This window comes from Etheostoma spectabile, chromosome 20 (assembly GCF_008692095.1).
Source record: "Etheostoma spectabile isolate EspeVRDwgs_2016 chromosome 20, UIUC_Espe_1.0, whole genome shotgun sequence".
In the NCBI taxonomy this organism is placed as follows: domain Eukaryota; kingdom Metazoa; phylum Chordata; class Actinopteri; order Perciformes; family Percidae; genus Etheostoma; species Etheostoma spectabile.
The window spans coordinates 12555900-12579741 of NC_045752.1; the positions used below are offsets into that span (position 1 = coordinate 12555900).

Consider the following 23842-nt stretch of genomic DNA (forward strand, 5'->3'; position numbering starts at 1 on the left):
CCCTAATGTGATCCACCTGACGTCTCACCTGTTCCCCATTACCTTGTTACCTCTTGTATTTAACCCCAGTGTTTCCTTTGTCTCTTGTCGGATCATTCTGATTGTTCACCTGTCTTTACGTCACCTTGTTGCAGTGTTCCTGATTTCGTTCCTGTTCCCTGACCCTGGTTATTGTTTGTTTTTGGAGCTTTTTGGATGTTTTCCTTTTCCTCCTTGGATTCTGGATATTCGTTCCATCGAGGTTTACGTTGTGTTTTGGACAATAAAACCATTTGTGTTCCTACTCCTGCCTGCCTCCTCCTCTCTGCATTTGGGTCCAATCCTCATACCCCCCGTAACAGAATACAATGGTTTCATAAGTGCAGGACATGGCTATGTACCGAATAAATACAGAAATGAATACTATTATAAACAGAATTTTACAGATGGGTTTGTCCTATGAATATAGCCTACTATATAGATAAGTAGGCCTATTGTGAGCAAGATTTACAGCTGATATGTAGCTACTGAATATAATATACAGGTGGATAGTACTATAATTAGAAATTTTACAGATATGTACAATGAACATAATATACTAATGGTTTACAGAGTTTACAGGTGAATTTGTACTATGAATAGATATACAGGTGGCTATTAATACAAATTTTTACCTGGCGTGGGTGCCCAAACATTTGAGCCCCAAACCAAATTTTTCTTAACGATTTCAAATGATTCTAATCAGACTTTACAAGTATGAGGACCAGCTGAAATGAATGAGACATTATGTTCAACTTGCAGATGGAAAACGTCCCCCTCAATATGAATATATAATGAAACAAGTGATTGTGGTAGTGCGAGCAGCCTATGACCCTTGAGAGGCTAAAATTTCCGACAATGCCACTTAAGATAGGCCCAAGACCTTTAAAGCACACTGATCCGTTTATCCAAAATCAGGGGTCAGAGAAAATGGATTTATAAAAATACAATTTTATTTTGTTTTAAATATTAAAATAGCAGGATATTGTATGTAAAAGAAAGCATAACATTAATATTAGGAAAGTAGGCTACACAATTCTAAAACAAACCAGCATGCATAATTAAAGACCCAATATCAAACATAAGAATAACCAAACCTCACATGCAATAGGTAGGCTACACAGTTAATACCAATATTTCCAAAGCAGTGTCGATCCAAACTAGCTCTGTGCGTCCAGAACAGTCCCATTCAGCCAGACACTTTCTGTCCCAGTATCCAGAACAGCAAGAGTGGGAGGAGAAACGGGCCAGCGAGTGTTGCACCTGGCAGCCTCCCAGCAGCATGCAGCTCGTTGCAGCGGTCACGTAGAAACGCACCATTAAAACAGGACCGCACTACATTGACAGCAAAACCCGTGTGTATTTACTAAATCATACCCATTAAACTTGTCAACATAACCGTTTCTAAGCAGCAGTGTGTCGTCGCTCGAAATGCTATGCTACATGCATCCGTGGGAAGACAATAACCCAGTTCGCTGTGAGACGGCAACTAGCCAAGAGTGTGTGGCTGCAGCCTGGAGCGTCCCATGTCCCGCCCGGTGCCAACCCCGAGCATCTATATTTCAAAATAAAAGCTCGCATCTGGAATAAAATACGATTGCGTCGACTACCAGGCAAGCAGGCACACACACACACCTCCATCTCTAAAAATAAATGCAGATTATAGGCAAACTAAAAACATCTTTCTCTTCTATGGCTGCAAATTGAGCCTCCACCGTCTTATAGCCTGTGCTATGCTGATAATTATCAGCATAGCATATAAGACGGTGTACGTTTATACAATATAGCCTACTTAAGTAGGCTATATTGTATAAACGTACATTGTATTTGCAGCAATGTCCCAGTTAAAAACAGAATATAAAATTTAAAAAGAAAATTCTTGGAAAGAGCGTAACATGTTTATTTTTGTATGCTTGTTCTTGTGCGTGCAGATCCTTGTTATATCCCTCCTCAGGAAACCCTGCCGAGTTAAATGGCTGCATCGCTGATGCAAGTTTCATTAAATGTAGGCTACGTTAATATAAGGGAACACCACAACAAGAACATTCAGAAATGAGCTAACTATATGTAGGCTATGGCAAAAATTGTTATTTTGTAAACACTTTAACGTTTTTTAATTGATTGTAACAAACGTGGTCACGAATTTACTCAACTCAGAGTTTTGGTTGTATACTAGGCCTAACTGGACAGAAACAAATATGAATGTTAGGCTACTTTAAAATACAACAATTGAACACTTTACTCTTTAACTCACTCGGTCCTTTCTGGTGGACGTTGTGAGGAATGGAAACATTTAGAGGCGACACTGAACCAGTAGCCTACCTTTCACAGGTTCCACAGATTTATTGCACAAAACATTTCAGATGCCTGACAGGACAAAAGAGCTGTTTAGTAGGCTAAGTGAACTGATATCATTTGCAGTTGCCTCCTTCACTTGGCAGAAGTACAAATCGTCATCTTGTTCCGTCTTAATTTTTAGATGATTATGGCAGCCAGCCATCCCACTGTTGCTCCAACTCCAGCTCCAACTCCAGCTCCAGCTCCAGCTACAGCTGCAGTGGCAGTTCCTGACAGACCAGCTGCTCCTACAGCACGACACACAGGTTTCACATCAACGAACAGAGCTACAGAAAAACTGAGTCTTGTTCTCAAGCTAAAAGACTAAATGTAACAATAGCATTTTATAGGCATGCATTTATATATATTTTGAAATCATGTAATGACATTTACCTACTGCCTGCAAAAGAGCCACTGTACTTCCTGCTGCCACGGCTCCTCCGTTAGCCACTGCAGCAGTCGACATCATGCCGGCAGCATAGGAGCAGGCTGCTATTCCACCTGAGGTGAAACCTAAGGCTCCAACAACTCCCAGAACAACAGGAGCTGCAACCACAGCACCTACTGCTGCACATGGACAGCAAGTCAACAGAGGGATCGTCGTTGTTAGTCATAGCTGCTATGTTAGTTCACTTTAAAATGGATCACGCATTTTAGTATGTTTAAAAAAATAAACACAATCAGTTAAAGCTGTAGGCCTACAAAGTCTTACCTCCTCCTCCTAGAGCGGCGAACGTTACTGAAATATAAGATGAAAATCAAAAATGTTTTACAGTTCATCTTGCTTAACTAAATACATTACTATTGTATCACAAGAAAAGCCCATATAAGTATCAGAAGTTAAAAATTATAAGTATAGTCAAAAGGAAAATGATACTCACAAAGTCCCATGTCTTGTTGTGTAGTGTATACCAACCCCACCTCAAGTAGCCTCCAGATGAGTCTTGAACTGCATGGGGAGGGTTATATACACTGCTTAGGTATAATTTCAGCAGAAATGAAACTTAAATCTGAAGAGAAGAGGGCGTGACAGAGTCCTGTCCGGTTCATTCAACCCAAATAAACAACATTTGCGGTGAGTCATCTGTGTTTGGAACAAAAAATAAAAAATACACAAGTTGCTAAACCAGTTTAGTTTGGACTTTTCATTCAAAGCTGCTTTCAAACAGACAAACTTTCATCTTTAGTGTTTTGCCCTGGATGTCATGGTGGCTCTAATGTATAGCCTACTTCATAATACGATCATAATATCCGAAGTGTTATTCTCAGCATGCATGACCTTCAGTTATGAGGCAAAAATGTCTACCATTAATTTCATAATATAAACACACATAAACTCAAGTAATTAACATTTCTGATGTTGTATCCGTGTTTGAAAATAAGACAAAAAAAACTCTAAAGGGTTGCTAAACATCTTAGATCTGACTGCCCATTCTAGACAAACTTTCATCTTTAAATCCCTGAGGAGCTCCTATCAAGATCAAAGTAGGCTTAGTTGTAAGCAAAGTACAATGTTAAGTATATAAGCTATTTAAGATGCTATTCAGGCCCTGCAGCTACTTTGACGATACATTGTCTTCTCCATTTAAGTTCATGTAGGCTATAACTGTTAGGCTTCTGCTTTGACAGAAAACTCAGAGGCACACAACAGAGAGTTTAAATATTTATTGAACAGTGTTGAAGAAAGTGCAGAGAGGGAAGGGTCGGGATCGAGGCAGACTATGACGTTAAATACGGTGAAAAAATGTGAGAGCGCGTGGATGCGATGTGAGCAGCCCGCTTATAAATACATTTGAGTTATCCTCACTTTTAACACTCAAACTAGACCCTGGCGGTGAGCTCCGGTACTGCAGCCGCGGACGGACCGCCATCAATGCGTGCCTTTTAAATTAATGTGTTAAAGTGTTGAGATAAAAAAGATATTTACAGTATTTAGAAGCGGGCTGGCTGCTAGTTAGCTAGAAAGACTACAGCCGACCATAACAATAGTTACAGTTAACTGCAATAAATATTAAGAGAATTTAATTGAATCTTTTATTTGAGTCAAGGCATATCTTATCCACATTCTTCAAGTCCCCATCGTCTCATTAAATGATCAACAACTTTAAACTGTGAAAAAACCTAGGGGCAATACTAAACTCTTCTCAGCTCCTGCTATGTGAAAGCTTGTGTTTGGGTGAAAATGAAAGCTCATCGTCTGTTTACAGAAAGAGACGGGCAAAGCTGTGTTTCAATTTCTGTTCAATTGATGCGACGTAGGCTATTATACATTAATACGGAGTCCTTGAAGTAGGCTTACTGAAAGTTTATATTTTGCGCACACGCTATAAGATGTATCTTTGAACACAATAGCCATGTCTGTTTTGGGCAGTACAATAAACTTTATTTTAAAAAACATTTTGTCTGTTGAAATAAAATAGAAAACTGGACTGAAACTGGTTAGAAGAAGAATTTATTTCGAAATATTGTTCCAAAAATGTTTTTTATCATCACTGTTTGATACTCGTTTTTATCACACTGTTTAATGATTGATTGCTGTTCACTGACCATTGCAAAAAAAGATGAGCTGACATCTCTCCGAGCAATAATTATTTAAAACCGGATTGTGGCTGATTCGCATTTCCCATATTCTCACGCACGAGTTTGTGTGCATGTGCGCATGCGTGGTTTAAAATGGAACGCGTTCAAGAAACGCGTTGGCATGACGTCATTAACATCAAGGCACCAAACCCATCACTGGAACACTGGCATGACATCACTGACATCAAGACATTGAACGGGTTTGATGCCTTGATGTCAGTGATGTCATGCCAGTGTTCCAATCAGTTTGATTCTAATACCAGCCTTTAGTTTTCACTCTTGACAAGTGACCTGAAGACTACATTCAGAAACCACAGGGAGGATCAACAAACTACTGAACTATTTACAGAAAGTTCCAAATCAACCAGAGCAAAGCAGCGTAGTGAACAACAAGTCTCAAACATGGACAAATCCGGATCTGAGATGGACAACAATATCCGTATGACACCAGAGGATCTTCTGCCCATAGTAAACAATTGTTTTGAGAGAATCTCTGCAGCACAGTGGAGTATGATAGCTGCAGATACGTGGGACTCAGACACACAAGCTACTCTGACTGATATGCTTACGGAAATCATACAGACGCTCTCCACAGACGTCCTGAGAAATGCGATACCAATGTGTCAGCGCATCCTTGAGAGTGAAGCTGAGGCTGATATTACCACACTTTTGAATACCTTCATCACTTGCATAGGAGACTCCATCCATGGCAGCTTTGCTGCAGCTTTTCACGTCCCACAAGACAAATGTGAAAGTGCTGAGAAGCTGGCAGCACTGGTCGAGAATGAAGTTGCACTAAAGGTACACTTTGCTGTATCGGTGGCCATGGACAGTCCTGTTTGGCCATCAGAGCCTGGGGTTTTTGTCAATGGCTCCATGTCCAACACAGCGTCTCTTCGTCTTATGGTGTTTCATGCTAAAAAATGTCTTAGAAGATATTTAGGTAAGCTGAACTCCCAGTGCCTGGGAATGTGTTTGCCGAAAAAAAGCACTGAGCCACAAAAAACCTCTGAATCTACACCAGAGATGGAAATGGAAGAACCAGAGAAATGTGAATCAACTCAGAGCATTAAATCCAGGATCTCTGTCCCCTCAGCAACAATTGCTGTGAGTGAAATCCTCGACAAATGGTCTGGCGAGACACCAAATATCGAAGAAGAGGATGAAACCGCTCTCCCGTCTCTCAGCACCTCTCTGGATGCTCATTTTGCAGCGTCTAAAATTGTCAACACTATAATTTCTGACCTGCATGACAAAGACTATGGACATGTCCCTGAAGGAACTGAGAAAAGTAGCTCATCTGGACCTAATTTTGATATAACGTTAATACTAAATGAGGTAAAAGACTTCTTTGCCTCAAAGGCCACACCTTCAGAAGATATTGCCAACGACAGCCAAAACGTGCGTTGCGAGTTTTTCCGAAAACAATTTGAGAAAATGAAGACAGACCTGAACAGCTTGTGTCCTACTTGTTTAGACACAGGCTTCGTTGTGAGTCTGAAATCGGATTCAGAGTTCTCTCAGAATAAAATCATACAAGATTGTCATTTTGTCGAAGACATTCTCCCAGGAGCTGTACCTGAGTCTACCACACCCACCAACAAAGCTGGTCGTCTGACCAGCAGGCAGAGATTGATCAGTGTGAGAAAGCAGTCTTCTTCAGTAGATTATGAGACCATCAAAAGTGATGTTGACAGCTTGTTTATCCAGTTAAACCTACCACAGAAACCTGCAGCAAACGGCAGAAAAACACCAGATACTTTCACGTCAAATGCCATGTTCAGGAATTTCTCAAAGGCACTGACTGATAAAATGTACGACCATCTGATGACTGGCCCAACATATCAGATCCCTATGGTTGAACCGGAGAGATGTCTCTCTGACTCTGTCATCTCTGGGATCAGAAGAAAGTCTCACCACTCACCTGAAGTTCTATATGTCATGACAGAGGACGCAGTGGGAAAGTTCTTGCAGCAGGGCCTACTCTTCTCAGACCCATCAGAAAAAGCAAGTCGCAGTGATGAAATCTCTGGTGCTCTAACTGACATCCAAAACATAATCGCAAAAATGCTGACACAACCCACCGACGAAAACGACACGCAGAAGTCCCCTAAAGCCAGCGACAATCAGTGTCAGACCACAACACCTTCTCGCTCAAGTCAGGCATCAAACGCTAATGATGCGACACTACCTCAGTACATCTGCAATGAAGATGATATCAACAATTTTAATGGCCAACGCCACGCGGATAGTTTAAAATTAATTTCACGCAATGTGGATCCAAGAGTCGCAACCAATGAATCTGCGTTTTTACCGGTTTCTGACCCCAGTCAGATGACACGCTCTGGAAAGTTAAATAGTACCTCATCTTATACAACAGAGAAGTTGACCGACCTCTTCATCGCTGCCCTACTCATGAGACTTCTCACAAAAGTCCCTCAGAGGACCAGAATGTCCCTGCAGCCGGCAGACATCGACGCCATCATCAACCGTCTGTCAGAGAAGGTGCAGAAGGAAATCTACATCCCCGGACATGCAGTCATAAAAAAAAGAAACATCTTGAAAAATGCACACAAGACAATGTACATAGACCTTGAAAAGGAGTTTGGTTCTCCAAAAAGGCTACTGGAGGCTGCAATGGCATCAAACGATACATCTTTTGATGATGCTGTTTTAAAGAATCTGAAAGTCCATCTGAATATCCTCCTCAATCCACGGCCAAAGGCGTTTGCAGCTGTGAAGTCTGCAGTTGTTAAGTTTTTTACAACCGTGGGAAACCTGTTAATCAAGCCCTGTAGGGGTTTCCCTGCCTGCGGATCCAAACAGTCTTAAAGCATACTGCATTTGTCCTGGGTATAATCCGGGTGCTCCGGTTTCCCAAAAAAAACAAACAAACATGGCAGCTATACCGTGAGGGCATACTGTATTCGTCTTAAAGGAAACTATTTATTAGGTCACACCTTCCATTTCATCTGACTTGTGATAAGTCCAATGAGATGAAGGGTAGTGGTGATTTGAAACAAAAACCAAAAAAATCTTTTCCTTCAAGATGATGGCCATGAGTGGACCTTTCTTACAGCGGCCATTTTGACACAAAATAGCAATTGTTCCATTTCGGTGTTGCACTTGTGTTGGACATGTCAAAATGTCCGCTGTAAAACCCATTTGACATCATAACATTAAAAAATAAAATTCAAATGAATATATTTTGGTTGTGTTTTTCTTTGCTGTCAGATCAGTCAGCTCAGGTTACTTTATTGGTACCCGTAGGTAAACTAGGTTTACAGTCTAAGAGGCAGGACATCCATAAAACTTAACATGCAACACATAAAACATTAAAACATACAAAACAGACAGTGGAACACATGACCACACTGACTTATGCCCAAATTATAGCTGTAGAATTTGTGCATATAACTGCAAAAGTCAGTGTGGTCATGAACAAGGTGCTTGTGCGTTGTGTGAAAGTAATTCTACAGTTTGTTTAAGGGTAGAAATACTTAATTCAGTTATAGTCTAACAAGAAATGTTGAACAAAGAAGATTATGTGTGCTAGTTGTTTCTTTTTTAAGGTGGTGTTCTGTTACGCGTATAGCCCTCCTATTTTGTTCCAGGCAAAAGCGGCCAATTACAACTTTCGTAAGCGTAATAAATATCGTATATTTCATTTGACTGACCAAAGGCTTCAAGTATTCCTACACACCAGGCGTTTAACATATCAAATAAAGGATACATATATGTATGTAACAATGTATGTAAGATAGGATAAAAACAAGATAAAATAGTATTACAATAAATAAAGTGGAATTAGAGTAGTATATCTTATCATAATTAAAAAAGGAATGATGATTTTATTTTTTTTAAACTTCTATTGTATGACACCTATCTTGTCACCTATCTAAAAGTGTGTGAAAAAAGATGTCTTTAGTCTGCTTTTGAAAGCAGATACTGTTGTATCAGACCTTAGTTCATGTGGAAGAGAATTCCAGAGGGTAGGACCATAATGACTGAAAGCAACATTGAGAATTGATTCTAGGTATAATGAGGAGAATTTGATTAAAAAGGTAACAGTCATGACGACATTGTGTCCACCGTTAACAGCCACAGGAATGACTGAGAGACATTCTGTTCAACCAGCAGATGGAAAACTTTCCAATGCAACCATACACAGACCAGAATCTCCAAACTATGTTTTTCCCACGCTGTATGAGCTTTTTTAGAATCTTACCGCTCATAGTTTTGGTTTCACGGCCCACAACTGAGCAGAAAAATGCTGCTTTAAATTTCAAAGAAAAGTTGATGAACCAGCAAACACCTGAATTAATTAACTGACTCACTTCTTTTAGGTAGACATTATGAGGAATATAAATATTTACAGAGGAGACTGAAGAGATTTTTGCACAAAACATTTCAGTTGTCTGAAATTACAAAAGTGCCGTTTAGTAAACAAACACATGTAAAGCGGTTGTTACGATTAATGATCATTTCCTGGGTTTGGGATGTTTAGAGCAGGAGATGTTGTTGTTGTAGCACCAGCAAGTAACTGCCTGGGCTCCCTGCTTCAAATGACTGTAATCCTAGTTTTTGGTTATAGAATAGAATACATTTTATTAATAATATCCTAAAAATAATTTCTGAGGGGAAATATAAGATTATAAGATCAAGGGCAAGTCAAGTGCAGATTTGAGAAGCGCATGCGTCAAAAAACGAGTGAAGATGTGAGTCGCGCATGCGTCACTTTGCGACAAGTAGCATACAACATGCTAACTAGCGACTTCTGTAATGTCAATAAAGTAAAAATGGACCTAATTAACAAAGTTTGCTAACTGCTGGCTACAAGTTAGCGTCAAACACAACAAAGATTGTCACTTGAATAGGGTTTTAAGCGGTAAACGGTAGCAATCAAACAATCACAGATAGCTAAAACGTTTTGAAAGAGTTCCATCTTCTGTTATTGTTTGTAATGAGAAAAGTTTATTATTTCATGGATTTCACAAATTTCAGTATGACATGTTATGGTGTAAACCGTTTAAATCTGACCATGCGCAGCTCAAATCTGCACTCGACTCACATTGGGGGGGGGGGGGACACCGACTATGCAGTTCCAATCAGCTGTATAAGCTTTTATAGCATGTTTCAGCTGAGTGTGTGTTTTACGGCCCACAACTGTTAAAAGAAAAGTTTATTACCAAAAAACACTTTCATTCCTTTACTCATTTGGGCCTTTCTAGTGGAGATTATGAGGAATGGAAATGTTAACAGAAAACACTGAAGCAGTATCTTTCACAGGTTACACAGATTTATTGCACAACACATTTCAGTTGTCGGAACTCAGAAGTGCTGTTTAGTGTATTAACTGATGTAATTTGCAATAACCGCCTTAATCTTGTTCCTTTTGTATTTTCAGCGGATGAAGCGAGTCAGCCATCCCACTGCTGCTCCAGCTCCAGCTAGAGCTGCAGTGGCAGCTCCTGACAGACCAGCTGCACCTACAGCAAGATGCACAGGGGTTATGTCAAGGTACAGAGCTAAAGAGAAGCTGAGAGTATTGTTCTCACGATAAAAGACTAAATGTAACACTAGCACTATTGTCATCAAAGTGTATATGTAGCAGCTGACCATTTAATTGTACATAAACACTTTATTTTGTTGAATACCGCACTATTTATCCACATAAGCCTATTAATCTCTAACATGACAATGCTACATTAAAGCAACACTATGTAACTTTTCCCCTTCGGTCCCCCTACAGGTTGGAAGCAGACTTTTCCCATTATGTCTCATTGGACCTACAGATCTGCTACCCGATCTGGCAACATTTCATAGTGCAGTTATTGCCGGTAGGGAGCTGCAAAGCGAATGCACAAGTGCCGTTCACCCTGTTATGAGTTGATGAACGACAATGGATTTTGGAAACATTATTTTCAGTTCCAAAACGTTCTCTAGTGTTGCTTTAATGAAGGTTCAATTCCAGGTTTGTCAGACACATTGTGTAGAAATTAATGTTGTTAAACTTTGAAAAGACATTGCAAGTTACCTGGCACATGATTCCCCTTTTATTATTGTTTTAGCAACCGTTTAAACCCCAAGATTTTAAATTTAAAACAATCAACATAAAATAAAAATAAAAAATCAAGCAATGACACGTACCTGCTGCCTGCAAAAGAGCCACTGTACCTCCTGCAGCCACTCCTCCTCCGTTAGCAATGGCAGCAGTCGACATCATGCCAGCAGCATAGGAGCCTGCTGCTATTCCAGCTGAGGTGAAACCTATGGCTCCTAGAACAACAGGAGCCCCGACCGCAGCAACCACTGCACACGGACAACAACAACAACACAGCAGAGGAAACTTTGTTGTCAGTGATAGTGTGCTTATGTATCAGGTCACTTTAAAATGGATCATGCATGTATAAGTTTAACATGTAAATGGTGTTAAAAGCGGTTTATGGTGGTACATGAAGTCTGGAGAGTACAAAGTCCTACCTGCACCTCCTACAACAGCAGCAGCTGTCCCTGGAACAAAAGATGAAAGACAAGATCCACCTTTACAGTCCATCTGGCTCAATCAAAGACATTTGCAATATAACATGTTTTAAGTAAAGCTTATGAGTAAAAGTATCATTATTTTAAGGATTTGTATAAGTATCATCTAGGGCAGGGGTCTTCAACAGGGGATCCGCGACCCCTAGGGGGTCCGCGGAGGTACTGTATGGGGGTCGCGAAAGTTTTGGTTGATTAGACTTTTTTTTATATCCCCCCCCCCCTGCAATTTTTTTCCACTAATTGAAACATCTTTAAATACACATTAACATGAATTCAACACACTGTAGTAAACAGATAAATGGAGGCAGAAGATGTCTTTCAGTCATCAATGCACACATGGCACTATAGGACCAGTTTGATATAACACAATTTTATACAATATATATAATTAGGGGGTCCCCGCTCCATCTCGCCATCAGTTTGGGGGTCCTTGGCCTGGAAAACGTTGAAGACCCCTGATCTAGGGTGTAATTTTTCCACTGGGGACATGTCCAAACTGTTAGTGCCCCCCCCCGCACTTTAAAATGTGTCTGATATCATTTTATTTATAAGTCTCTGTGATCTGCCCACATTATAAACAATAAAAGAAAGTTAAAATCTTTTTATTTTTTATTTTTTGGAAGAAACTACAATTACGATCAACTTAATTGACGGCGCCCTACTTCTCAAACCAAAGTTACACCCTTGAGTATCATCAAATGACTAGCAATACTCACCAACAAGGCCCATCTTTTAGATCTGGCTAACTGTTCTGAGAAACGAAACTGTTGGAATAAAAAAAAAAAGAGGAAATCCCTTAATAGGTGTGGCATCGAACTACAGGAAGTGAAACTCAAATGGTTCTCTCTGGTTTAATACATCAATGATTAACATCCCCAGGACAGTGACGTGGCAGCAACGTGATGGTTCACAATGCTTTCCTGATGGCTCCAAAACCATAAATAGAGAACAAACCAAACTGTTTTATATCTATGTCCAAACGCGTACTGTGAACACGCCGTGACAACACGCTGTACGTGAAGAAGAAAAGGTAACACTTTACTATAAAGTACACAAAAAAGGTAACTTTACTGTTTTTGAAACGTAACGTCACCCTTTTTCAAAAGATTTACTAGGAAAAAGGATAACTACCCCTTTGAAAAAGGGAATTCGTTACTCTCTAAAAAACAGTTACTACCCTTTTTTGTGTACCTTATTGTAAAAGTGTTACCGGAGAAAACAACTAATCTCTTGTAACATATGACAAGCTGGTAGCGCACTACATAACGTTATCTGATCATTGGTTATCTTTATAATTACAATACACATAAAAACAGTCAGCAAAATAGAATAGAATAAATCTTTAATGTCCAGAAAGGCGGACATTTTTCTCTGGCTCACAGACAGTCAACATTATGGGGCGCCGTTTGTAAAGCGGCTCGTGCTGAAAATAACAGCAACATTTTGTCACATTTAGCTTTAAATAATGTTTAAAAACCTGGTATGAAATTTTGAGGGTCACTTTCTTGCACATTTACAACAATATTTGTCAACTTGGAAATATTTTAAATAGTTAAATCCAAATATTAAATGTTACACCTAAATGTTAAATGTTAAATCTATATGCTAAATCTAAATCTAAATGTTAAATCTAAATCTAAATGTTAAATCTAAATCTAAATCTAAATGTTAAATCTAAATATTAAATCTAAATGTTAAATCTAAATCTAAAATTAAATCTAAATATTAAATCTAAATTAAATGTTAAATTAAATGTTAAATCTAAATCTAAATGTTAAATCTAAATATTAAATCTAAATCTAAATGTAATCTAAATCTAAATCTAATGTTAAATCTAAAGGTTTGGGTGAAAATAATATTTAGCTAATATGCAAATTAATGTCGGTAACGGAAGTACCAAAAAAAGCTTGAGGAGGTCAGTGTTGTTTATAGTGTCAATAACAAATAAAAATCCTCTCATTGGGAGATATGGACTCTTGAACTTGGATAACCGTGAAAATAACTACCTAAAATAATAAACACAGTTGGGGAAAACTGTATTTGAAGAGTACTTTGAGTTTTTAGTGTCACTTTTATGAATGGTGTGGGAATTATAGCCACTATAGCCAGCCACGGGGGGGCTCACTTTGACTGGTCTGTCACGTTCGCTTGCATTAAGGTCAGCAAGAGCCTATCCCCGCCCGCCCCCGACAAGGCACCGACAAGACACTGCGAAATGTCCAACGAATCCGCGTTAGCCGAGAACATCGGCAGAGCCGTCCCGGTGGCTGAACAAACTTATTCAACAGCGACAGCAACAGCCTCAGGGCCACCTCGGTAAGCATGTTTTCCAAATCACGGAGCTAGCAACCCTGTTGTCAAGGCTAACTTAACTAAACTAGCTAACGGTAGCTAGCCAGTAGAGATTTGCTACTACCTTGACAACAAGACAATGCTAGCTCCGTGATTTGGAAAACATGCTTACCGAGGTGGCCTGCGGTGGCCCCGAGGCTGTCGCTGTTGTTTAAAAACCAGGTTTTTAAACATTATTTAAAGCTAAATGTGACAAAATGTTGCTGTTATTTTCAGCACGAGCCGCTTTACGAACGGCGCCCCATACAACATCTCATAAGCGGAGCATAAAAAAGATGACGTGAAAATTCTATTTTCACAAATAGAATAACGTTTTTACGAATCTGAAACTGTGTTTTTAAGACTCTTAGCATCTCTGGCCTTATTTAGTACAGATTTGACAAGACTGACAAGACAGATTGACAAAACACACTTCATAGTTCAGCATACTTCATAACCATAACAGGAATGCAAACTGAAATGATTGTAACATCCACCATAACGTTAGCATGCTTATTACATAAACACACTCACCCAACCAAGCAAAGCTGCAAAAACACATTAGACAGCTGGAGTCGCCCAGCAGTTCTCGTCCAAAGGTCTCTCGAGACTTCCGCAGTTATGACGTCTTTTATTTTTATTTTACCGGAATTGGACTTTCAAAATAAAGGTACCAGCCTTGTTAATGTGATTTACAGGAAAAGGAATAAACACAGCCTTAATTAAAAGAACATACGAAATGAAAAACCATTAAAAACTACGTTATTTACGTATGCTGGACCAAACTGAAGGTACTTTACATCAGGCATCTCTATTATGTGAAGTTTTCTTTTACGTTTGTAGGCCTACTCTTAGTAGCCTATTCTAATTCTCAGGTCTCAGGTAGAAAGAAAAAAATAAATACTACAGACTTGCAGCTACTTACATTTAATGTACCATTATAACCATTTGTATTCATGCACAGTTGATTGAATTAATCAATTTTGACTTAAAATTTCTAGTCTAGTGGACAAATATATCATTTTTCAAGTCCCAATCCTCTTCATTAAATGACAACTTTAAACTCTGAAAACTCCTTGTAGTAATACTAAATCTCTTGTTTGAGGTACCAACTATATGAAAGCTATCAGTAGCAGCAAAGCTTTTCAGTTCAAAGACACTTTGTGTGGTTATTGGGTGAACATGAAAATTAATCTTCTGTTATCAAAAAGTTAGACAGTCATATTCTATTCAAGTTGTCAGGTGAACATATCCAATGATGAGAATCATACTAGATATGGCTGCAGCAGTGGCCTATTATTAATAATGGGATTTATATAAATTCTGCACTCACAGAAAAAGACCAAATATCTCTACAACTATTGGATAGGTTTTCATTCATGTATAAGGATATTCCTGGTCCCCAGAAAATGACACCTACTGACTTTGGCAATCTTCTGACTTTTCCTCCAGGATGACATTCCACTTTAATGGCCACTTGACCAAAGCAGTGGTATTTATTTTCAGTACAGAATGAATAAAACGATCAGTACACAGTATCAGCAAGACAACATAAGTAGACATAACACAATAAATAATAATCACAACAGTATACAACAAAGAGCAATCACAATGCAAGATCCAAGGATTAGAAATGCAGAGGATGAGATCACAACAGTGCTGTTTTGTAAGTAAACTGATTTAATTTATCTGCGAAAGGTAAAAATGTCGTAAATTGATCTGTTTTATTTATGATCATTTTCTGCGGATGAAGCGAGTCAGCCACCCCACAGCTGCTCCAACACCAGTCACAGCTGCAGTGGCAGCTCCTGACAGACCAACTGCTCCTACAGCAAGATACACAGGTTTTATATCAAGGTACAGAGCTCCATAGAAGCTGAGAGACTATTGTTCTCATGGTAAAAGACTAAGTGTAACAGTGGCCCTATGGTCATCACAGTGTATCCTGTACACAGTAGCAGTAGCAAATCAAATCTACCTAAACACTTGTTTTGTTGAAGCACACATTGAGACATTTAAGCTTACTAAGCTCTATTGTGACAATGCATCAGCCAATGGATTGCCAGACATTTGTGATTTTATGATATACTTTGAAAAGTCATAGTGAAATGGCACACAATTACCCTTTTATTCCGCAAAGATCATCACACCATTCAGATATAGCAGTTCAAACCACACAATTAACATTCAATAAAAATATGAAAAATAAACTTTTGGGTTTTACCTATTGCCTGCAAAGAAGCCACCAGGCCTCCTGCTGCCACTCCTCCTCCGTTAGCAACGGCAGCAGTCGACATCATGCCGGTGTTATGTGCCTTCTGGTTTTTCCACCTACTGGTTTCCGAGGCTGTCCAGATGCCGTGTAAACCTCAACGGCGACCCACGTCGACAGATTCGCTACAAATTCATAAACATTTTACTGGCCTTTGCATGTCACACCTCAATATAAACTATACTGAACTGAACAGAAAATCTGAGCACGACACTACAAAAACATTGTACAGAGGGAAAATTGTGTTTTAAAATAAATTACGATGATCCGTGTCGCGCTGGGTTCGAACCTTCTTCGGCAAAAAAAATAACGGCATAAGAGTCCACCGCACCGTCCACTACACCATCGCATCAGTTACGTTTTAACTGAAACAAAACTTTGATTTCTCTCCGTAGAACAGGAATTACAATTTAACAGCGTAAACCGAAACAACTTGTTACCTTGATTTAGGCTTAAAATCATGATTAAATCGTGCACTATAACCTCCTGCTACACCTCTGCTCTGTCCATGTGCGAGGACTCGTCATAAATTACACCGGGCAGCACACGGTTTAAGAAACAATCTGTCTAAAACAACTGGTTACCTTGGGCTGGAAACGCGTGATCGCGAGGCTCTCAGTCAGCTACAACAACACGTTTCTTGGATTTATGAGAAGAAGCAATATTTCTATTGACGTGCCTCAAATGCATACATCTACGTTTCCAATGGCCTATACGTTATGTTTAAGACGGAATACGCATTTGAAACCCTACAATACAAAGTTCTGTTTAAGAAATGTTAATAGTTTGTGCCCAACCTTTTGAATTGTTGGTGTTGTAGCAAAGGCTATATTATGTCATCTACGCATCCAGATATCAGCAAATCAGTTTTTAAAGTGGTGTAAGACGAAAGGTGAACGTTGTTTAACTTATTAGTCCTATGAGTGCTCCCGATACTTCCTACAGACAGAAGCGTTTACGTTCAAGTAACGTTCGGACAAAAATGCAAACACAATGAAGATTCCAATGTTTCTTTATTGTCAACGAGGTCGGCAAAACTGCACAACAGAATCCATAGAAATGCAGGAATTTAGTTTGTAACGACAGTAACCACATAACCTGCCCTTTCCTGTATGCTGTCCCATTTACTTGAATAGGGAAATAGCGGCCCAGTTGAAGCACTATACGTAATTTGAATAGTTGTATCTGCAAAACATAGAAAGTCCTATAAGACATAAATGGACAGAGAAAAGCCACCCTTACACAAAAGGGCAAATAAAGAATCCAAGAAACGTGTTGTTGTAGCTGACTGAGAGCCTCGCGATCACGCGTTTCCAGCCCAAGGTAACCAGTTGTTTTAGACCGATTGTTTCTTAAACCGTGTGCTGCCCGGTGTAATTTATGACGAGTCCTCGCACATGGACAGAGCAGAGGTGTAGCAGGAGGTTATAGTGCACGATTTAATCATGATTTTAAGCCTAAATCAAGGTAACAAGTTGTTTCGGTTTAAGCTGTTAAATTGTAATTCCTGTCTACGGAGAGAAATCAAAGTTTTGTTTCAGTTAAAACGTAAATTGATGCGATGGGGTAGTGGACGGTGCGGTGGACTTTAGCCGTTATTTTTTTTGCCGAAGAAGGTTCGAACCCAGCGCGACACGGATCATCGTAATTATTTTAAAACACAATTTTCCTCTGTACAATGTTTTGTAGTGTCGTGCTCAGATTTCTGTTCAGTTCAGTATAGTTTATATGAGGTGTGACATGCAAAGGCCAGTAAAATGTTATGAATTTGTAGCGAATCTGTCGACGTGGGTCGCCGTTGAGGTTTACACGGCATCTGGACAGCCTCGGAAACCAGTAGGTGGAAAAACCAGAAGGCACATAACACCGGCAGCATAGGAGCCTGCTGCTATTCCAGCTGAGGTGAAACCTATGGCTCCTAGAACAACAGGAGCCCCGACCGCAGCAACCACTGCACACGGACAACAACAACAACAACACAGCAGAGGAATCTTTTGTGAAAAGATGGTGTGCTAATTTGCCAGGCCACTGTAAAATTGATCATCCGCATGATAAGCATATAAATGCCTTTTCTATATTAAAGAGTTGACAAAGTAAACAGATAATTTAAGGCTTTCTAAAGTCTTACAAGCTCCTGCTCCTGCTCCCACTCCAATGGCGACAGCTGCCTCTGAAACACAAATCATCAGATCATCTGGCTTAATTAAAGACATTTGCTATGGTTAATTATTTTTATATATGGAAAACTCATAAGTCAAACATAGGTCTATACTCACTCGTGTCCATTGTCTTTTTTCCGGGTTGGTAGTGAAAGACTCATCCCTGATTGGCTTGCAATGACATCCTTACCCTAACCATAATCAATCCCACCACTCCTCTTGCTCAAACCTAACCAACCCAACCAGAGCAGGCAACGAGTAGTAGCCATTCAGGGATGAGTTCCCTAATGAATATTCACGAGTCTTCACCTATCCTGCCAAAAAAAACAAAAACTCGCGAGCCGGGTCTGAGTCATAGGTCTGGGTGTCTTGTTTGTGTGTTTTTTAAGAAACGAAACTTAGTACGTATGAATCTGAAGTTGAACCATATAACACATGATGGAGTAAGAGAGTCACTTCCCTTAAAAAATGTAGCGTGCCATTGAATAACAGGAAGTGAAATAGTTTTCAATTCTGTGTTGTTATGTAATTATTACGTTGTTCTACAATTAAAGTTATGAACTATAGCATTTAGAATCCGGTATTAAAATAAAGGTTTAACCAATAACAGTGGCCCTCTGTTGTTGTTCAGCGGGCCTGATCACATGGTAGGATTGCGCATGCGCGCGCTGTTCGGGGCTGATGGAGAGAAGACGCCCACTGCCATCATCCCTGTGTAGTGCAGGCGAGCTACAAACCGGTCATATTTACCGCAGACACACCACCTCTGTTGTCTTTCAGCACACCTGCATGTTGTAGTCTGAAACAAGAAGCCCGATGTCTGTGGCAAATGCGAAACACACTGTCCTGAATCCGGTAAGAGGCTTATTATTATAATTATCCACCTCAGCCCTCTGATGCCATCATGCAATGATCAATAGACCCTCGTGTAACGTTAGTTTGTATTACAGCTAAACAGTATGCGCAGCAGCAGCAGTCTATAAACGGCCTGCACACTGGACACTAACTAATCCGGGATATCAGATGTGTTCTTGCTACTAAATGAAACACACAGGCGTTCATAGCTCCCTTCGTATCAAGCAGCATGTCTTCAATTTCTGTCAGTGTAGGGATGCAATGCTTTAACGTCAACTCTCCACCTCAGGTGATCCCATACACAGGGCCTATACCTGGAGGCCTGCACCCTGGGGAGATCATCATCATTCAGGGCACTGTTCCCCCAGATGCTGACAGGTAAAATATAATTAGAGAAAAACATGTAGAATGAGTGTTATGGATATGTCTTAGATGTGGTTGGTAAACCCAAAGCATGTGACAGCCTACTTTTATCTGGGGAAACTTCTAAAGCCTGTTGGGTCTAGTTCAGTGGTCCCCACCATGACACTTCCCGTACCAACCTCCACAACCCACACACTGACAACTGTATGCACCATGTATGCATGACATCAACAACATCATCAGGTTGGATTCATTTTATCTTAGCTCGGACTTTAATTGTTGCTCCTCCACTAGGAGGTCAGAGGTCAGGTTTGGCTACAGAACTGTGTGTTGCTCAAAGAAACGTGAGCATTTTAAAAGCTTGTGTCTCGGATGGTCTTAAACCCTCAGACCATCCGATACCACTGCACCACAACGGGTTAGAGGGCTTTTTATTGACCCCCAAACAATTAATCTCTGTAGTGTGTGTGTATATAATGCCTGTTTTGTCAGTTGTGGAAGATTGATTAAACAACCTCATTTGTGACTATGCACCATGCGAGCGTAAACTGAAATATCGAATTGAAAAAGTTAATTATTTGCCTTGGCAGCAGTAGTTCTGTCAACTGTTTTGCTGAACTTTTAAGCCCCTTCAGTCATAATTGTTTTAAAATATTTAGAACTACATATTGACACAGGGCCTCTATACATGGACCTGCCTTTGTTGATATGGTAAGGTGCAAACTCCCCAACCCTTGTCATGAAGTGAACTTAGAAGCCCTGAGGCAGTTGCCCTCTTGGCCGGTCAATAATCCAGGCTCGGTGTGCACCCTCTCTGCAGGTTTCAGATTGACCTGTCGAGCGGCTGCAGCACCAAGCCGCGCTCTGACGTCGCCCTCCACTTCAGCCCTCGCTTCAAAGGCTCGCCCTGTGTGGTGTGTAACACCCTGCTGCAGGAGAGCTGGGGCAAGGAGGAAACGCTCCATCAGCTACCCTACAAACGCGGAGCCCCCTTCGAGACTATCATATTGGTGCATGAAGATGTGTTCAAGGTCAGTGAGCCCGTGCTGGTCAGGATGAAGGCATAGCTAAACCTGTGTAGCTCCCTTAAAAAAGCTATTCGATTAATACAGTCCTACTAAAGGATTTGTCTTTACCCATAGGTGGCAGTAAATGGCACTCACCTGCTGGAATACAAGCACAAAATTCCATTAAACAGGGTCGACACATTTTCTATTTCTGGGAAAGTCAGAGTGCACGCTATTGGCTACATCCCAAACTCGGTAAGTACATTCCTATCCCTTTGCTTTATTATGTCCTCCACTAGCTGGTCTGATGTGTGCTTCCTTTATTCCTTTATAAACATATCGGATTAATAATTTCTAAATAATACATTGTTATTATAATTGATAAAGTCTTAATCTTCAGTGTTGCTTTTCTTTTTCTAGGCAATATATTCAGAATCAGGTGACTTGGTGAGTTTTTCCTTTTGCGTCATCTACATAACACTTCTGTGTCTAAGTGTTCCCAGTATCTTGTGATGCTACTAAAACTGGATCACATTTCTTAAATGATTCCTCTGTTTGTGCACTGAAGACTGTGAATTTCAGAATGCAGCCCTTAAACTTTTAAAGGAAATTTCTCGTTTATTATTATCTGACTACTTGTGTTTCTTTACTTTTTGTTATCAATGATGGTGCATTACCAGATCTTACCAGACCAGCAATTAGCTTTCTATGTACATTACTGGTAGGAAGGATGACCCAAACGATGGAAATAACACCAAAAATTAGATACGCCAATATTTCCCTTTCTCCCATATACATAATGTAGCACTTAAACCTATCAACGTGCATGCTTTTGTATTTTTTACCTTCATGTATGGAGGCCGATACTCTTCCACTGCCACAGCATCTCACACTTACGGAGGCATGAACAAATAGTTTGGAAAAGAGTTATAGATAGCATGTTGGGCCATAACTGCACTGCGCATTATAGAGCAAATGATTTAGAGAAACTAATCTGCAGAAATGATCGATTATAGAAAATAATTAAATGAAAGGTATCAACAATTATGTTCTCATCCCAGAGCCTCCCTTACAAAGGCAGTATACTCAAAGGACTGAGCCCTGGGCAGCACATCACAATCAAAGGACAGGTCAGCATGTATCCACACAGGTAAAAGAAGAAGTGATTCAAGTCACTGGTGTACACATCTCATCAATATGTTTGAACTATGAATGTAAATGCCCCCTTTGGTAACTGCAACATTTCCTAACCCTCATGTTGTCTTCCCGTTGACAAGCAACTTTTTGTTTTGAGTCAAAATTTTAAATTCAAGTTTTTAATCAACGTTTTGGTCGTCTTTTTCAACACTTTCCCCAATGTTTTGGTCACTTCTTTCAACGTTTGTCGACTTTTTCTGAGCCTTTTGGAAGTTTATCCCCAATTTTTTCTACTTTAACATTTGTGTCACTTTTATCAGTTGTTTTTTCTTTCTCTATAAAATTGAAAAACACCCAAATGCAATTAAAGTAGTGAACTGATTATTTACCTTGTTAAGACTATTGTAGTGAACCATCCACATTATTTTTTTGGACAATATGATTGAAAGAAAATCCAAATTTCTGATATAGAAACTTTTTGAAAAGGGGTCAAATTTGACCCGACAACAACAGGAGGGTTAAAAAAAAAAAATTGAATTGACCTCTAATTCAGGTTTCTTCCAGTTTTACAGTGAACCTCCGCCACAGCAGGACAGAGAACATCGCTCTCCATCTGAACCCTCGCATGAAGTCGGGTGTGTTCATCAGGAACTCGTACCTGAGTGAATCCTGGGGTCAGGAGGAGCGGGAGCTGCCCTTCTTTCCCTTCTCGTCAGGGGAGTACTTCGAGGTAGGAACCACCTACAACTCTAAGGCTCATTTTTAAAAGGGCTTCTGCAGTCCCTAAATTGGATGTTTATCTCACAAGTTGATGCAATGATTGACTATTCCTCAGTATTTTTGTTTCATCAGATTCTCATCCTCTGTCAGCCTCATCAGTTTAAGCTGGCAGTCAATGGCTCACACATGTTTGAGTTCAGACATCGGGTGCAGGATCTGAGCAGCATTGACCAGTTGGAGATCATGGGGGACCTGGAGCTCAATGATGTTAAACTGTGGTGACTCGGAGTTCCAGACTTAACGCGGAAGCCAGCGTCACAGACACTGTTGCGTTCTGGTTATCTATGCTAAATTAGCTTAGTCGCAGTGACCCGGACGATGGATGCTGAAAACGGCCAACCCTGTGCTGACTTCAGGTTAGGTTAGTCTTACAGCATAAACATAGGTCATTGATTTTAAGCTATTCTAGCATTTTTGGTGACCAAGGTCCATGGTCAGGCCCTACCATGCAGTTTTAATGGGCCATGTTTCCAGCCCTGGCTAGAGAAGTGGTGCATGAGCGTTAGCTGTGCTGGAGTATCAGGCTGTGAGCAAGCCCCCATGACTGTTTACAGTTACAAGTTAGGTTTGCCTTGGTTCATTTCTTATACTGTCTCTAGTGCATCTCTGCTGTAATATGCCCTTAGTGCACTGTGTACTTAAATCTGGAATATGTTTAATGTTAATAAGCACTTGGCTTTGTTTAACTGCCAAGACAGTCAGCAAATACAATGAATAACATCTAAGGGTTCAATTCTCTTGGAGCAAGGCCCAATAAAGACTAATTTATTGTACAGCCATTTTAAAAAGCGTTAATTCTTTACTAAATAATTAGTACCCTTTTTTCCCCTTGCTTTTTTTTTATAAATAGGATGTGCCTACACAGGACATGTAATGGTGCAGTGGAACTCAAGCACAGTGCAGTACAGGGTCCATTTAATATATAATAATAACAATCTGAAGGAATGACATCTTTCTGCAAGCTGTAGAATATAGTAGAATCCTGTATCTGTGACCGTCTCGTCTCACGGCTCTCGCACTCGATGGAATGAATGAAGAAAAAAAAAAAGAAATCTGGGATATTTCTTTTCCAGTGTTGATGTTTTCCTTTTGGAATTATCTGTTGTAATTCCCTATGTATCATAAATGATTTAATAAATGAATGTGTTGCTATTATCATTTTGTGTCCACTGTTTGAGTTCAACTTGAATTAATTGATATTATGCCACTAGGGGGCAGCCCAACAGGCTGTAAACACAACACTAAAGATATTTTCACATTAATGTTGATAGGGTGAAGGTGTTGGCATTAATTGGCTTATTTACATATCCAGCAGACCTGAAGAAACATTAGCATTTGGGTCATGTCAGTTTCTACCAGTCTAAAATTCACTCTCCTAACGAGTCTTTAACTAAATGCTCCACCTTCTGCTCCAGACAACCGTCATGTAGCAAAATATTTTGTTTTTGCGGTCACTTTTT

The 23842-nt window shown here is 39.9% G+C and overlaps 4 protein-coding genes across 5 annotated transcripts in view; 1 reads left to right on the top strand and 3 right to left on the bottom strand.

Annotated features, from left to right (window-relative positions):
* The window catches only part of LOC116670158 (sodium-dependent lysophosphatidylcholine symporter 1-B), a 223924-nt gene that overhangs the window by 55318 nt on the left and 144764 nt on the right, over positions 1-23842 (bottom strand). The gene's annotated exons all lie outside the window — the stretch shown is intronic.
* On the bottom strand, positions 2416-3261 carry LOC116670163 (interferon alpha-inducible protein 27-like protein 2A). 2 transcript variants are annotated; one of them, XM_032500554.1, is made up of 4 exons: positions 3237-3261; positions 3068-3094; positions 2749-2919; positions 2416-2603 (listed from the first exon to the last, which is right to left on the bottom strand). In XM_032500554.1, exons 1-4 carry the CDS (start codon positions 3244-3246, stop codon positions 2494-2496), a joined length of 318 nt encoding a protein of 105 aa, XP_032356445.1. In that variant the 5' UTR covers positions 3247-3261; the 3' UTR covers positions 2416-2493. The 2 variants fall into 2 exon arrangements, with proteins under 2 accessions (XP_032356445.1, XP_032356444.1); XM_032500553.1 differs by having other exon boundaries at positions 2749-2922.
* Positions 10325-12248, bottom strand: LOC116670165 (interferon alpha-inducible protein 27-like protein 2A). The gene is made up of 4 exons (XM_032500555.1): positions 12195-12248; positions 11419-11448; positions 11086-11247; positions 10325-10424 (listed from the first exon to the last, which is right to left on the bottom strand). Exons 1-4 carry the CDS (start codon positions 12205-12207, stop codon positions 10339-10341), a joined length of 291 nt encoding a protein of 96 aa, XP_032356446.1. The 5' UTR covers positions 12208-12248; the 3' UTR covers positions 10325-10338.
* Positions 18888-23540, top strand: lgals8b (galectin 8b). Its single transcript, XM_032500552.1, has 8 exons — positions 18888-19095; positions 19385-19473; positions 20279-20489; positions 20601-20720; positions 20886-20912; positions 21527-21615; positions 22167-22332; positions 22455-23540. The coding sequence occupies exons 1-8, from the start codon at positions 19057-19059 to the stop codon at positions 22602-22604; spliced, it is 891 nt and encodes a 296-aa protein (XP_032356443.1). The 5' UTR covers positions 18888-19056; the 3' UTR covers positions 22605-23540.

Coding starts and splice junctions, on each gene's coding strand:
- LOC116670163 (XM_032500553.1), bottom strand. Junction 2,923..3,067: donor CGCCGCTCTAGGAGGAGGAG/GTAAGACTTTGT, acceptor GTCCATGTGCAG/CAGTAGGTGCTGTGGTTGCA. Junction 2,604..2,748: donor GGCTCTTTTGCAGGCAGTAG/GTAAATGTCATT, acceptor GTCGTGCTGTAG/GAGCAGCTGGTCTGTCAGGA.
- LOC116670165 (XM_032500555.1), bottom strand. Junction 11,248..11,418: donor TGCTGTTGTAGGAGGTGCAG/GTAGGACTTTGT, acceptor GTCCGTGTGCAG/TGGTTGCTGCGGTCGGGGCT. Junction 10,425..11,085: donor GGCTCTTTTGCAGGCAGCAG/GTACGTGTCATT, acceptor ATCTTGCTGTAG/GTGCAGCTGGTCTGTCAGGA.
- lgals8b (XM_032500552.1), top strand. CDS start 19,057: ATGTCTGTGGCAAATGCGAAACACACTGTCCTGAATCCG. Junction 19,096..19,384: donor AACACACTGTCCTGAATCCG/GTAAGAGGCTTA, acceptor TCTCCACCTCAG/GTGATCCCATACACAGGGCC. Junction 20,913..21,526: donor ATTCAGAATCAGGTGACTTG/GTGAGTTTTTCC, acceptor TTCTCATCCCAG/AGCCTCCCTTACAAAGGCAG.